This window comes from Callorhinchus milii, unplaced genomic scaffold (genome assembly GCF_018977255.1).
Source record: "Callorhinchus milii isolate IMCB2004 unplaced genomic scaffold, IMCB_Cmil_1.0 Scaffold1, whole genome shotgun sequence".
In the NCBI taxonomy this organism is placed as follows: domain Eukaryota; kingdom Metazoa; phylum Chordata; class Chondrichthyes; order Chimaeriformes; family Callorhinchidae; genus Callorhinchus; species Callorhinchus milii.
In genome coordinates, this window is record NW_024704742.1 from 33,675,235 (window position 1) to 33,691,046 (window position 15,812).

Here is a 15,812-nt window from a genome sequence, read left to right on the forward strand (position 1 = left end):
AAACTGCAATTTGCACTATTATGGCACGTTTCATGTAAGTAGAATGTCACAAAGTACTTTACAAGGTCGGAGTGGGAGCCCAATCTAAGAAAGAGATGGGGGAGGTTGTTGAAAGCAGTCAAAGGGACACATCCTTTGAGGCATTTTGAAGCAGAGAGCTTTGAAAAAGAGGATGAGGTGGAGGAATTTCATAAGAGAGTTCCAGAGGTCAGGGGAAAAGTTACTGATAGCTCGTCCACTAATGCACTTTCCCACAACTATTTTTTCTGTGCTTTTACCTGGGTGGCAGCAAACAAACCAATAATAATAATAATCCTTACATTTGATCTTAGGGAGGACATTTCGAAGTGCTTCACAGGTGATACTGTAAAGTGTAGTAAATGCAGCAGCCAATTTACGCACAACAATATTCCACAAACAGTTATGAAATAAATAACCAATTTTATTTGGGCGAGTGTTAATCAGGACACCACAAGAAACTCCACTGTCATCATATCCATCTCAACAGGCATACAAGCCGTACCTAGATAGCAGCATCTGACACATGACCCCGTGTAGTATCTAACATATTCCCTGGCACAATGTCAAACACATTACCCTGTGCAGTATATAACATATTACCACCTGGTGCAGAATGTAACACATTACCTTGCGCAGTCTCTCAGACTCCTTGTAGCTCAGACTCACTGGACCCATTCCACTAATTGCCCCATCTCCAACCTCCCTCTCCAAATCCTGGAATGAGTCGTTGCTTCCCAGCTTCGCCCCTTCCTCTCCCGCCACTCCCTTCACGAACCCCTCCAATTGGGCTTCAGTGCCACCCGCAGCACAGAAACAACTTTGGCCAAAGTGACAAATGACATTTTGTCCATCTACAACCAGGACTCCCTCTGCCTTCTTGTCCGCCTTAACCTCTCTGCTGCTTTCGACATCGTTGACCACTCTGCACTCCTCCACCATCTCTCCTCTCACCTCAACCTTTTTTCCGGCTCTGTCCTTGACTGGATCAGATCCTACACATCACACCATCTCCACTTCATCTCCACAAATGGCTTCTCCTCTAGCCCTCGCACCGTCTTGTGCGGTGTTCCTCAGGACTCTGTCCTTGGGGTCCCTCCTTTTCAATATCTATATGCTCCCTCTTGGTGACATCATCCACAGACATGGGGTCAACTTCCATATGTATGCGGATGACACCCAACACTATCTCTCTGCTCCACCCTCGACTCCAGGATCAGGTCCTGGATGAGAGCTAACTTTCTTCAGTTGAACATCAATAAGACCGAGGCCCTCCTGATTGACTCCTATCAGCACCTCCACACCTAAGGTACTGACAGCATCACCATCCACAGATGCACACTCCACCTACTAAGCCAGTCCGGAATCTTAGCATCTTGTTTGACCCTCAACTATACTTTCTACCCCATATCCTTGCCATGTACCACTCTGCCTTCCCTCACCTCCGCAACATCACCTGACTCCGCCATTGTTTCACGCTGCAGGCCGCCGAGACCCTCATACACACAATCATAACATCAAGGCTCGACTCTGCAAACTCCCTACTTATCAGCCTCCCCAACTCCTCCCTCCATAGGCCTTCTGCCACTCTGTCCCCACCCTCTGGAACTCCACCCTGCAGTCCCTCTGGTTGCCTCCCTCCCCTGACTCCTTCAAGACCCTTTTCTTCGACTGTGCCTTTGGTCACCCTCCTTTACCCTTGCCCTCCACTCTCCCTGATCTTGACCTGCAGCTCTGGTCCAAAACCCTGATTGTCCAGTGTCTTGGGATGTCCTCCTGATGTGAAAGGCGCTATACAAGTGTAATTTTTTTGTTGTTTTCATCTCAGGAAGGACCCAGTGGGGCCTTAGCTCAACAACACCACTGACTGTCAGCCCCACATACATAAAAAATGCAGGAAACTCAATAACAACCGTTTGTGGGGCACTGCTGTGCGCAATTGGTTGCCGGGTTTCGCCCACAAAATATACAGTCAATTCACTTTGCAGTATATTGTGTGATGCGCTTTGAGACGTCTTGAAGACATGATAAGGTGTGCAAATGCAAAGATTATTATTATTGTTATTAACACTGTTGCCAGTCACTGACTTGTGCACAGAAATACTGTACCGTAAACTTAGTAAGAGCACTGGATGTCAAGTCACTGACATACATAGAAACACTGTACAGTAAACTCAGCGATAACACTGGGTGTCAGCCACTGTTAACTTAATGATGACACCAGGCTGGACTCAGGGTCTCTCACAACAACAATAGCAACTTGGGATGTCCTCCCGACGTGAAAGACGCTTTACAAATGTAATTTTGTATTGTATTGCGCTTGTACCCGAATTTGGTTTTAAAAAATATAGTCACCCTATGTATATAAAAAGACTCCACTTACCTACGCTTTCAGCAGCACATTTCCTCTTCTTGTAATTATTTTATGTGTACAGTATATGTAAAAAAGATAATTTTGAGCTAATTTTTGAATTATTGTTTCCTACTTTATATATTTTTTGTTAAAAACTCTTACCTGCGCTATCAGCAGCACATTTCCTTTCTTGTAAGTTTTTTCAATGGGTAACTACAGCGAAGGTAAAAAACAAAACAACTTTGAGATCATTTTGAATTATTTTATGAATACCGTTATTACTTTCGCCCATAAATCATAGTCAATTAACTTTACAGCGAAGCATCATGAAGCGCTTTGAGACGTCTCAAAGACGTGATAAAGCATCGTATCAAATGACTGGTCAAGCGCCTTTCACGTCTGGAGGACGTCCCAGGGCGCTGGACAGACAGGGAGTGGGGGGCAGGGGTGGAGAAGGGTCAGGGGTGGAGAAGGGGCAGGGATGGAGGGTGGGGGGCAGGGATGGAGGGGGGGAGGAGGGATGGAGGGGGAGGGATGGAGGGGGGGAGGAGGGATGGAGGGGGAGGGATGGAGGAGGGGGAGGACGGATGGAGGGGGGGGAGGACGGATGGAGGGGGGGGAGGAGGGATGGAGGGGGGGAGGAAGGATGGAGGGGGGGGAGGAGGGATGGAGGGGGAGGATGGAGGAGGGGGAGGAGGGATGGAGGGGGGAGGAGGGGCAGGGATGGGGAGGGGGGGAGGAGGGGCAGGGATGGGGAGGGGGGGGATGGAGGGGGGGAGGAGGGGTAGGGATGGAGGGGGAGGGATGGAGGGGGGGGATGGAGGGGGGGAGGAGGGGTAGGGATGGAGGGGGAGGGATGGAGGAGGGGGAGGAGGGATGGAGGGGGAGGAGGAGGGGTAGGGATGGAGGGGGAGGGATGGAGGGGGAGGAGGAGGGATGGAGGGGGGGAGGAGGGGTAGGGATGGAGGGGGAGGGATGGAGGGGGGGGAGGAGGGGGAGGGATGGAGGGGGGAGGAGGGGGAGGGATGGAGGGGGGGAGGGGGGGGGAGGGATGGAGGGGGGGGAGGGATGGAGAGGGAGGGATGGAGGGGGAGGGATGGAGAGGGGGGGAGGAGGGGGAGGGATGGAGGAGGGGGAGGGATGGAGAGGGAGGGATGGAGGGGGAGGGATGGAGGGGGGAGGAGGGGGAGGGATGGAGGGGAGGGAGGAGGTGAGGGAGGGAGGGATGGAGGGGGGGGAGGAGGGGAGGGATGGAGGGGGAGGGATGGTGGAGGGGGGGAGAGGAGGGGGAGGGATGGTGGAGGGGGGGAGGAGGGGGAGGGATGGAGGGATGGAGGGGAGGGATGGAGGAGGAGGGGGTGGAGTGGAGGGGGAAGGCTCGGTGGAAGAGCGTCATTATCATTGTTATTGTTATTGCAGTAACAGTACGCGCCGCTCACGGGGCTCTCGGTGATCGGTAACGAGAGGCTCAGCGGCAGCTGCAGTCACACCGACTGGTGGTGGCGGCGGCGGCGGCGGTGTCCCTGTCTGTGTCTCACTGGGTGTCTGGTGCGCCTGCGCCGGGGCCGCCGCTTGGTTCGCTGACGCGCTTTGATGAGGCACTGTCCCGGCGGTCGCGCTCTGATGACGCGCGGCGGCAGTGGGGCGGGGGGAGGGGCTGCAGACTGTGCAGCAGAGAGGGGACCAGAGCCACAGCGTCAAAGTCGTTTGTGTGTGTGTTATCTGTATTTATAGATTATATTATTATATATACATATATATAATTTGGTATTTGCCCCAAAGAATTCAAAATTGTTACAAAATACACAGTCACTGGGACCTGACGGTGTCACCTGTGCAGCACTTTGGGACGTCGCCGCGACACGATTGAGGCGTTGCATCACCTGCAAGAAATATTATTATTATTATTATTATTATTATTATTATTATTATTTGCCCGAACTGGACTGGAGACAATGTCGCTTGTCAATTACCCGATTTGGGGCGTGTTTTTTGCTGTCCTGTGTGTGTGTTTTTAAAAAGCGCTTTGTCCGGGGCCTAATTTAAATCAAGACGATTTAAATTCAAACCCGCGAAACCTTCTCTCACAAGGTTTAACCCTAAATCGGCTTCTGTGTGTCTGTGTCAGATGAGGCTACTATTTTGGCGAGTGTTTGGTGGGGTTTTGGGCTGCAAACTGCATTTTAGTTTCTGGCAAACCTTTGCTCGGAGGTTGGTCAGGGGATGGTCAGCTTGAGATGTTTGTGAAAGTCCTCTTGGTTGTTTATTAAACAATAAATGATGGGCAGGTGCCCGGGTAAACGTGGCAGAGCTGCAGTCAGTTGCAGCCACTCTTTATTGGGCACTAACAATTGGTGATGCTTAACCTGACTTTAGAGAAGCTTGTTGACGTATGGGAGGCATGAATGCACTGATGGGGAGGGCAAATAAATATTTTTTCCAGAACTTTGTTTTTTGTTGAAAGAATTCTACTTAGATTCTCGATAATTACACATTATGATTGTCAGACGGAGGGGTATACAGTTACAACAGCTAAAAATTGTCTACTCTGTTACTGCACTTTGATTAAAAGTAAATCATTTGCTGTCACAGTTTGATGGGTGACAGAATAGCTTTAAAACCTGCGAATACACAGCATTCAATTAAACCACTGAAGGTGCACGTAAGCTAACAGGTTTGTTTTGTTCATTTTTAGCCAATGCAATTGAACAATGAGCTGAAGTGTATATTACGTGACCGAAAAAGATGTACTGCCGAGAGTTTGTTGTAAGTAAATCAGGACATGGTGGAAGGAGAAAAGGATTTATAATTGTTTATTATTTGTGATGACTGAAATGGCTTTGTGTATTTTTAAAAGTTTTTTCATGTTTAAATTGATTATTTTACTTAAGACTTGTTATATACCAGCCAAGATGTTTGTTTTTTTACACTCTAGTACTTTACAGATTTCAGGCCTCACACTTAACCCTAAGTTTTAATTGTAGTAGTGAAATTTACAGAAATGTCCGTTACATAAGTTAAAATATATGACCAACTAGTGACCATTTGGTGATGTTGGAATCGAGCCAATCCATCTGGCCATAACAAAAGGTAGATTATTATTATTTGTAAGATACAAAGGTCAATTGGAGTTTCAATTGTCAAAGTTTTGTTCTGATTTTGATTGCAGGTGTTATACACGCATCAAAAAACAAAAAAGGCTAAGACATGGCATGATGGGATTTTGAAGATCAGTTCTTCTGGAAGCAAGGTACAGTTATGAAATATTGGTAGAGACACCAAGTCATGAAATGTTATTTACCCGTGGGTTGCAATTTGTTTTGAAAATAAATTATTAAGGATAGAAGTGTTTGACTACAATAGTTTTGGATCCCTTTTAGGAACTTGGGTTGACTCCTACACAAAAATAGAATGAACATTTTTAGTCTGATAGCTGTTTAATCTTTGGAACATTTTAGAAGAATTCATTGGCAAAAGTGAAACAATAAGAGTTCAAACAAAATATACTGATTACACATTTGAAAAAGCCCAGTGTGAAAATGAGCCTCGCAGATCAGGAAGGTTTCAGGAAGGTCTCTGTCTGGGACTCGAGAGTTCACTTCGGTGTTCCCTGCGCTAGGGAGCGGCAATATACCAAGATTCGAGTCACCCAAACTATTTTGTGAGTGTCCTCATGCAGACAGCATCAACAGCAACAACAACAAGATTACATTTGTATATCGCCTTTCACGTCGGGAGGACATGAAAGGATCAACTTTGGCTGTGGTGCTTCATCTCCCCCCACCCCCCGCTCAACTTTTTGCTGTATAGAACAAGCAACAATGTCCTTTGTGTCCCACCCTTATTGATCACTTGGTTCTCTGATCCTATTCAATTTGTGGGATCAGATTGCAGTGACACATTTTAATTTGCTGCAGTTTGAACCCCAATGTTTTAAATGGATTACCTGAGAATTCACTGTGTAATTCATGTTGTAGTATTGTGTGACAGCTGTCACTGTACGTCAAAGTAACTCATCGTGTGAAATGCCTTGCGTTGTTTCAACATAAGAAAGATCTCAAAATAAAGTAGTATTATATTAAAAAAATACTCATTACTCATTAATCTGTTCTCTTCAGGCAACATTGTTTGACGAGAAAGGACTCTGCCTGGATTATGTACATGTCAAGCCTGAAGAGGTGCTGTATTATTGCATTCATTTCCTTCTGTGCAAAGTAGAAATGTTTTGTGTGTATATTGCTGACTCTAACAAAAATTCAAGAATACTGTATTTTGTGGGTGTGTGGTTGTGACCCTAAAAGAACTAACATATATTAGATTTGCCAATAATTTTTCAATCGTGTTATCTACAAATATGTTTGCTGACAAATACAGTTACTACATTTAACAGTACTACAACATCAACAACATGTAATTCTATAGTGCCCTTCACATAGGATAATGTCTCAAGAGCACTTTAAAATGTGGTGGGTTGGACACCAACTGGTGGTGGGGGGAGGGGGGGGAAGAGGAGGTGACAAACAGACGTGACAGCTTTTCCTCCACCCCCCGCACTGTCTCGTGTGGTGTCCCTCAGGGCTCTGTTCCCCTCCTCTTCACCCTCTATATGCTCCCCCTTGGTGACATCATCCGCAGACATGGAGTTAACTTCCACATGTATGCGGATGACACTCAACTCTACCTTTCCTCCTCTACCCTCAACTCCACGACCACCGATGTCCTGACAGCCTGCCTGTCCGACATCGAGTCCTGGACGAGAGATAACTTTCTTCAGCTCAACGTGCGCAAAACTGAGGCCCTCCTGATTGACTCGCGTCAGCGCCTCCGCACCTCAGGCGCTGACAGCATCAGCATCCAAGGCTGCACTCTCCACCTCTCAAAGCAGTCAGGAACCTCGGCGTTCTGTTCGACCCTGAGCTGTCCTTTCTTCCCCACATCCGCACCACAACTGGCACCGCCTTCCACCACCTCCGGAACATCGCCAGACTACGGCATTACCTCACCCCTCACGCTGCTGAAACCCTGGTTCACGCCTTTATCACCTCAAGGCTGGACTATGGGAACTCTCTCCTCGCCGGCCTTCACGGCACCTCCCTCCACAAGCTGCAGGTCATTCAGAACTCTACAGCTCGTGTACTGTCCCTCACCAGACTTCGCGACCACATCACTCCCACCCTCGCTCGCCTCCACTGGCTCCCCATCCCCCAGAGGATCGAATTCAAGATCCTCATCCTCGCCTACAAGGCCATTCACGGCCTTGCTCCCTCCTACCTCTCCGACCTACTATCCCCCTACTTACCCGCCCGTTCCCTCCGTTCCTCTGGCTCCGGTCTGCTCCACATCCCCCGCCCTAACCGCCCTACCATCGGTGGCCGGGCCTTCAGCCTCTCAGCCCCGAGGCTCTGGAACTCTATCCCCCAGTGCCTTCGCCGCCTCCTCCCTTCCCCCTTCAAGGCCGGTCTCAAGACCTTTCTCTTCAACCGTGCCTTCACCTCCCCTCTCGACTTTCTACACCCTCCTCGCTCCCTCCCTTCCCTCCCCTCACCCTGACCATTTCCCCCCAATGCTTGGGTCCTGACCCAACTGTCCAGTGCCTTGGGACGTCCTCCCGACGTGAAAGGCGCTCTGTAAATGGAATCTTGTTGTTGTTGTTGTGATCGCAGAGATAGGTTTTAAAACAGGACTTAAAGACAGATAGAGAGGTGGTGAGATAGAGGGTTAGAGGAAGGGATTTACAGAGGTTAAGGCATAGAATCTGAAAGCTCCGTCTCCAAAGGTGGTGGGGAGAGAATGAGGGACACTTAGCAAACATGAGTTAGCTGAGGGAGGGGGTGAACAGAGGAGTAGGATTGGAGAAACTCAGAGATAGGGAAGTGCTGGGACGTGAAGGAATTTATAGTTGAGGATGAAGTGAAGTTGATTTGCTGGGAGCCAGTGAAATGTGGCAAGAACGGAGGTAATGGAGAGTAAATTCTGTGTAGTGCTTTGAAATGTCTTTTCGACGTGAAAGCCATTATCAAATGCAACGATTGTTGTTATTGTTAGCTTCATTTATGTTTTCTGCATTCATAGATAAAATCGGGAGATGATTTGGAAAGTGACCGATATTTGATCACTGTAGAGGAGGAAAAAGCTCCCAAGAATGATCAGGCTGCTTGTCCTCACCAGAAGGAGGCCCCGAAGCTTGGTACCATCAGTAAAAGGCCTGCAATTCCCACTCGGTGTCACCTACCTGTGGGTCTGAAAAGGAAGTACACTGTATGTACTGATTTTAATAATGATTTTGTCGCAGTTATGTAATAGTTCATTGTGTTTTAGATGTGTTTATAATTTTACAAAGGATTGCAATGATTTTGCATTCACTGTGCTTCATTTCCTCCTCTTATAGGGTTTTCAGGGTCCTCGGGAAATACAGTCACAAAAGAAAGTCACAGTAGAAGAAAAAGACATAGTGGGTGTAGTGATGAAGTCCCAAGAGCATAGCCTTTCTCTTCCTCCTCAGTTTTATGCTACCTCTCCCCTCTTTTCTACTTCATACATGAAGGAAAGGATGACTTCAGTTTCTGGAGTTTCGGCACTTCCATCTGTGAAAGACAGCACAGCTAATTTATCAAGGGAAGTTGCATCCATCTCGTCCTTACCCACTGCACCTTATTCAAATTCTATTCAGAAATCGAATCCCAAGGAAGAAATCCATGCTTTTTATTCAACGGCAGGCCCCAGGATACCCCAGACAAGTTCCATCAAAGGGCTATGCCAAAAACTTCAGTTTACTGTAGCAAATAGCCGCCCTGGAGCACATCCCCATCCTGAGGGAGTGCAGGAAAACAGAAGGAGCAAAGCACAGATTTTAGCACTTATTGACTTAAGTGCATTGCCGAGTCCTGACGTTTTGGAAACCTTCAACACTAAGCAGCAGAAGTCTTTGCCTCGTGGCAGAAGCACCACGTGCACAGTAGAAAATGCTACTAGCCATCCGGGGGTAAGTTGTTTTGATCGTTCTTGCAGTGTTATTGAAAATGAGAGTCCAAGATTGGAAGAGACTCGAGATGCAATGGAATCTCACGACTCCAGTGATAGCTTAATGATGGATTTATCTGTGGACATGGGTGGGTCGTATTCTTACCAGAATAGACCAGAAGTGGAACATCAATGTGAGGAAGACAACCTGTATTCTAGTAATGCAATAGCAGGGGAAGAGTCTACAGATCAGCAGATTGATGTCACTGCTGATTCGAGGGAAACATCAACAACTGAAGCATCAGAAAAGCCTGTGAAAGCACCATTTGTAGAGGTGTTTTCCGATGCTGGTTTCTCATTACCCTCGTCTGGTAAGAACGCTGAAGAAACCGTTGTACCAAATGAACCAGACTCAGGAGGCAGTAAACCTTTTGCTGACATAAGCTTTGACCTGCTGGATGACTTTATCCTGGATGAAATGAGAAGTACTGATTTGTGCACAAACAATGCTGAAAAGTTATTGCAACCAACATCCAACAGCTGCACCTCCTATAAGAAACTTGGAAGGTATACTTCAGCTGAAGAAAAGAAGTTTGGAAATGATTTAGAAGCTAGTTGGACTGAAGGTGAGGAAATGGAAATGAGATTTCCTGTTGCTGCTGAGGAAGAGAACATTTCTCAGCTAATGCGGGAGGAATGCTGTGACAACATTAAACCAGGAGCTCTCCTAAAGACTGAATCTTCAATGGAAGCACAGCCTTCACCGAGTCGAGAAATACCTGTTCTTGAAGCAGAGGAAAGCAGAACGAGTGCTGATGTGTACCCTTCTCTACCCGAACAGGAAGGTAGCATTTTGTTACTAAAATCTTTATCGGAACATGTCACTGCATTAGAAAGCTTGAAAAAATTAACAGAGTCCAAACATTTTGAAGACTCAGTAATTAAGGGAGGCTCAACATCAGCACTTCTGATGCAGGAAGAGATTCCTGGAGGTAAGATTTTCTTATCATTACTTTGCATTACTAATGTTAACATCCTGACCTCTCGGGGCACGTTTACTTACGATAGATTTTGCAACCTGTGGGTTCTAAGTGGATCCTTGTAAGCTCAAGTCTAGATAGTGGGTGTTAACAGCATATTTGATCATGGAGAGCATTTGAGTCCTGATATTCATAAGCACATGTACACTTTCCAGTAGGGAATGGTAGTAGCCCTTGCAGATTCCCCACACCATGGCTCTTGGGCATTAGAATCTTTTTATTAAAAATCCACATTTGTAACACAGGTTATTTGACATTATAGAGGAAGACTTATGTAATCATTTTACTTATTTTTTAAAAAACAAACTGCTGTGGTGCAGATGTGCAAGTAGTTTTATTCTAAATGTTCACACATACTTTTGTAACTATTTCAGATTTAGCCGTTTTACCACCAGGTTAAGTGGATTCTTTGGATCCAATATCATTGCAAGCTGGTGTTTTATTTATGTGCCTGTAACCTGCAATACAGTTGTTCACGTTCAACTTTTGACAGATTTATTTTCAAATTCGTGAACACATATTTATTTACGCCTGGAATGACCTGTGGATCTGAGTAATCATTGACATCTTATTTTGTTTCCCAGCTCTGAGCGTATTTGAGTCTGACTGTCCTGTGCTTGCTGTGAAGAGTTTGCCTGCAGGTTATAGCTGGGCTCCAGCTGAGGTACAGTAGCTTAGTTTGAAGTTGAGTTTTGTTGTTTCCTTTCTCTGCAGTGTTAAACCAACGAAAAGCAAATTATTTCTCTACAGCTCTCTTTGTCAGGTTTAATGCTTCCCCCTTATTATAATCTTGATATAGAATCATGAGCATGTAAATTGCTTCTATTGCTTGTAAAATGGCTCTGTGATACAGTATAATTAGATTTTACAGCCGAAAGGATGATGGGAACAAGAGGAACCTATGGGAAAACATTTATCAAAATTCAATTAAAAAAAACGAACATAATATTAGTGAATATCCTGATTGCTGTCCAAAGCCCTTTGCTGAAGGGTCCATGCCAGCGGATGGTTGTTGGCGACTACAGGATCATGCTCCACAATGGTGCCCCCAGTGGCCAGATGTCTAGCTTCACACATGAATAATGGCCACTTTGACAAGGTTTCAAGAGAGCAGCTGGTACCTATTGAGTCGTAGCCCACAAAATCATCAACGCCTTCAAGAGAGGAAGGAATGGCGAAAAGTAGAAAGAAAATCCACTGAATGGAGGGCTTAAAGTCACTGAGTCAAGGTGTACATAAAAGAATCTGGGCTGAACCAATTCTTAGGACATACATATTCCCAGCCTGTCTGCTGAACTACATTAATTTCATGGTCATTTTTAAAAAAAGATAAAGTTATGGTGCCTTTACATTGTGTTTCATGTACAGATACATTTTATTTTTGAAAAGCAATTGAAGCTATTAAAGTTTGTTTTGTGAACTTTTTCTCTCCCAATTCGTATTCCCTTGTTTTTCTTGGAGTCCTGTAGCTTAGTGGTTAGAGCACTCACCTTGCAAGCGAAAGGACTTGGGTTTGATTCCCAGGCTGGGTGAAACGTTGGGCAAGTTTCCTTACTCCACATGCCTCTGTTTGTTTAGCAGTAAGTAGGAACCCAGTTGTTAGTCGATTGGTGCATCACTTTTCTGGGGGTAATAATCCCATCAAAAAAAATAAAATTAATAATAATTTGGTCACTCACTCCACGACTGTTTGTGGGACATTGTTGTGTGCAATTGGTTGCCGTGTTTAGCCCACAAAATATACAGTCAATTCACTTTGCAGTATATTCTGTGAAGCATTTTAAGACATCTAGAAGACATGATAAGGCGCTGTATCAAATGCCAGAATATTTACACTAAAATGCAGGTCTGAGAAAGGGAGATCTTACTTTAATAGTCAAGATCCTAAGGAGTATTGGCAAACTGAACCCTAATAATATGTTTAACACAGTCAATACACTAGAACAAGGGGATTCAAAACTCTGCTATTTTCAAGATTCATGGGAACCTGAATTTATGCAGTAATTAGTAAAAGACAAACCCAGGGAGCAGGGTGAAAGCAAATTGTGTCAGCAAATTCAAAAGGGAATTTGATAATTATTTGAATACTTCAATTAAGGGGTATAAGAGAGAAAGAAATGTTTCATTGTGTTTTGCTTTAGTACTTTTTCCAGTACTGTAGTTTTCTCTCTACTGCTCTGACACCGTGTCAAAGTAGTTTATATTTAGCACAGATTTAAACATGCAGGGTGAATCAGATATCCTTACTCATAAAATGTTTTTAATTATGTGTTTTTTTTAAGACAACATTTGTAGAGAATATGCAGCTATGACAGGAAATGTCTTTCATCGCTTTTGTGAAAGTTTTTTTTCACTGAGTTGATACGTGTGAACATCTACATCACTTCAATCCGTGACTGTTTGTGGGACACTGCTGTGCGCAATTGGCTGCCGGGTTTTGCCCACAAATATACAGTCATTTCACTTTACAATATATTCTGTGAAGCGCTTTGAGACGTCTAGAAGACATGAAAAGCGCTATATCAAATGCAAGGATTATTATTACATGGCCTGCAGTTTGAACATCTCATGTAGACCTATGAGTAAGGACTTTTGACTCCCCCTGTATGTGTGTGTATAATATATATATGAAATATAATCAAGGAGGTAGTTTTAGGAAGAGCTGTTCTGTGTTTACTGAACTTTTGCCAATAAATGCACAGTTAATAGGCATTTACATTATAGCACCCGGGGGTTAATATGTTGAAACAGAAAGTCGTTCCGCTAATGACAGTGTTTTGACTGCAAGTTATGGCAGCCAGTGAGAGCCCTCTGCTGGTCAGTCGGCAGAGCTGTGAAGGGAATTAAACTAAATGGTGCAATTTTTGCAAGAGGTTCGTTATGAAGAAGCTCCGGTCTATTTGATTTCACCTGATAAATACGGAATCACCACATTTTACAATAACATCTTCTGAAGCACTTACAGACATCCTCCTCATGTGAAAGGTGCTATTTCAAATGCGAGGATTATCATCTCATCTTTCTAGAATACCCACTCCACCTTCCTCCCATCACGGCATCAAGCTGTTAAACCACTCTTCCTGGTAACATTGTTTCAATTGTTAATTACCCTCTGGGCAAAGAAATATCATGAGGATCATCAGTTCTGGTGCCCATTCTTGGTACCATAGAAGCAGCCACGTTTATATTGTGCATCAGCTTCTTGTGATAGTTACAGTGTGGAGATTAAATCACTATTATTTGTCGTTATTTAGTCAGGGGTACTGTGGAATGCAAGTAACAACATGAGCTGCTTCTTAAAAAAAAAATCCTTATATTTGGTATGGCACCATTCACATTGGGAGGATGGCCCAAAGCATTTTACAGGATATATTATGAATGGAGTGACAATGTGTTTGTGGGCAAATGTGGGAGCCATTTTGCACACATCAATATCTCACAAACAGCCATGAAATGAATGACCAATTTTATCTGGAGGTTTGTTGGCCAGGAACACTGGGAGAAACTCTTTATTCTTTTTGAATAGTGCCATAAGAACTTTAAAATTCACCTGAACAGGTAGACCATTTCCCCCCTGCTCGTGTCCCGACCCAACTGTCCAGCGCCTTGGGATGTCCTCCCAACGTGAAAGGCGCTTTATAAATGCAATCTTGTTGTTGTTGTTGTAGACAGTTTAACATCTCATCTGAAGGATGGCACCTCCAGCAATGCACCCCCACCCCCCTACACCCCAGCACTGCATTGGAGTGTCAGCATGGACTATGAGTACAGGTCCCAAAGTGGGGCTTGAACCCACAACCTTCCAACACAGAGGCGAGAGTGCGACCACTGATCCCAGGGTCTGTGTGTGTTTGTGTGTATGCATGTATAATTGAGGCTTTAAAAATATAGCTTCTTATAGCTTTGTTTTCTTCATCTTGTCTTTCTCAATGGTACATATGTATTATTTTAGGCGACAGGAAGTAGACAAATACTGCAAGAACATGTGGATGACTATTGGCCGGAAGCTATTACAACAACCAACAGACTACTCAGACCTCCAAAGGTAGCAAGACGCTATATTACATAAAAGTCATTTAACAGTTCAGAAATCTTTACATCTGCTGAAATATTTAGCTGCAACTTGTTTGAGTTTCATTAATTTTCCACATTGTTCAACTCTGCTCTGGTAAGCATCTCGGCAAAGGGAAATTCTGGAGAGATATAGTCCAGTGCCTTAGAGGAGCTACAGTTCAATGTCAGTGCTTTCAAGATTAGAACCTCTCTTCACCTATGTTACAGATGTGGGCTGCCTGTCCTGTGATGGATTTTATTTCTTTTCAAATTTTCTCTTACCAATTTCGGACCCTTTTCATACACTGGAGTATATGTCCAAGTGGCCATTATTCAAGTGTGAACTTTTACAGTGACCGGTGGAAAAAGATTCAACTTGGGGTGGGGGGGGGGAGGGGCGTCATAGTCGAGACAGATTGTGCCGTAACCAACTCCTTCATACGTTCACCTTCCACCAGTATAGTTTCTATGAATGGTCAACAGAAGCAGGAACCCCAGCTGCTTTTTCCCCCTCCTCTCCCTAGCTTGAGTGCATTCTCTCCAGTGGAGTCCTGTAGCTCAGTGGTTACAGCACTCGCTTTGGAAGCGAGAGGCCTGGGTTCGATTCCCGGCAGGGCGAAATGTTAGGCAAGTTTCCTTACTCCACACGCCTCTGTTTACCTAGCAGTAAGTAGGAACCTGGTTGTTGGTCGATTGGAGGATTGCTTTCCGGGAGTAATAATTCCTTAAAACAATAATAAATTGGTCACTCAATCCATGACTGTTTGTGGGACACTACTGTGCGCAATTGGCTGCCGCGTTTCTTATTGAGGTCACTTTTAGTGTCTTACTGCCATTCTAGCTGCGATCAGCAAACTCAACCGGCAACTAACCAACTCAGCTGTCTGGTTTTGTCCTACCAACCCCAGACAACCTACTGTTACCAACTTATAAAAGTTCTAAAATGCATTCTTAACCAAGCAAAATGATATGACTGGAGTTTTTCTTAGTAAACCACATTAGCTTCCGTACAAAATGCCTTGTCTGTCAAAGCTAAATTAGGTCATATTGTATGCAATGTGAGGTTTGGGTAGATTAGGTAAGAGAGTGAATAGATGAGGTAAAGTGACAATAATCATTGCACTTGATATAGTGCCTTAGTGATGGTCTTGCTCTGGCATGCTTTCCATGTACAATAAGTTTTACATTTGCAATGGTTGCCAGGGTCCAAGAGGTCAGTTTCCTTATAGTTTAAGTTTGAATAGGATCAGACAAAAATATTTGTAGATTCAGTATTTTACTTTGGTGTCTGGCAAGTTAATGAAAACAGTTTTGGTGTATTTTTACAGGCTGCTGAGTTTAGAGGGCACCAAGTGAAGGGCTCTGCCACCAGTGACCTGGTAATTAGG

At 44.7% G+C, this 15,812-nt stretch overlaps 2 protein-coding genes and 1 non-coding gene across 3 annotated transcripts in view; 2 read left to right on the forward strand and 1 right to left on the reverse strand.

Moving 5' to 3' along the window:
- The window catches only part of larp7 (La ribonucleoprotein 7, transcriptional regulator), a 35,198-nt gene extending 31,232 nt beyond the window's left edge, over window positions 1-3,966 (reverse strand). Inside the window, exons 1-2 of the mRNA XM_007897010.2 lie at window positions 3,811-3,966; window positions 2,534-2,584 (exon numbers count right to left, since the gene is read on the reverse strand). The gene's annotated coding sequence lies outside the window, so the exon portion shown is untranslated. The remainder of the gene's footprint in view (window positions 1-2,533; window positions 2,585-3,810) is intronic.
- A 41-nt stretch (window positions 3,967-4,007) lies between these two features.
- LOC103180897 (protein ZGRF1) overlaps window positions 4,008-15,812 on the forward strand; it is a 46,265-nt gene continuing 34,460 nt past the window's right edge. The window contains exons 1-8 of the mRNA XM_007897009.2: window positions 4,008-4,082; window positions 5,067-5,137; window positions 5,541-5,621; window positions 6,490-6,549; window positions 8,444-8,629; window positions 8,760-10,323; window positions 10,956-11,035; window positions 14,324-14,416. Coding sequence (XP_007895200.2) covers window positions 5,117-5,137; window positions 5,541-5,621; window positions 6,490-6,549; window positions 8,444-8,629; window positions 8,760-10,323; window positions 10,956-11,035; window positions 14,324-14,416 — 2,085 coding nt within the window. The 5' untranslated portion in view covers window positions 4,008-4,082; window positions 5,067-5,116. The remainder of the gene's footprint in view (window positions 4,083-5,066; window positions 5,138-5,540; window positions 5,622-6,489; window positions 6,550-8,443; window positions 8,630-8,759; window positions 10,324-10,955; window positions 11,036-14,323; window positions 14,417-15,812) is intronic.
- Window positions 14,972-15,043, forward strand: trnap-ugg. The gene has a single exon. It is a non-coding gene; the product is annotated as a tRNA-Pro (tRNA).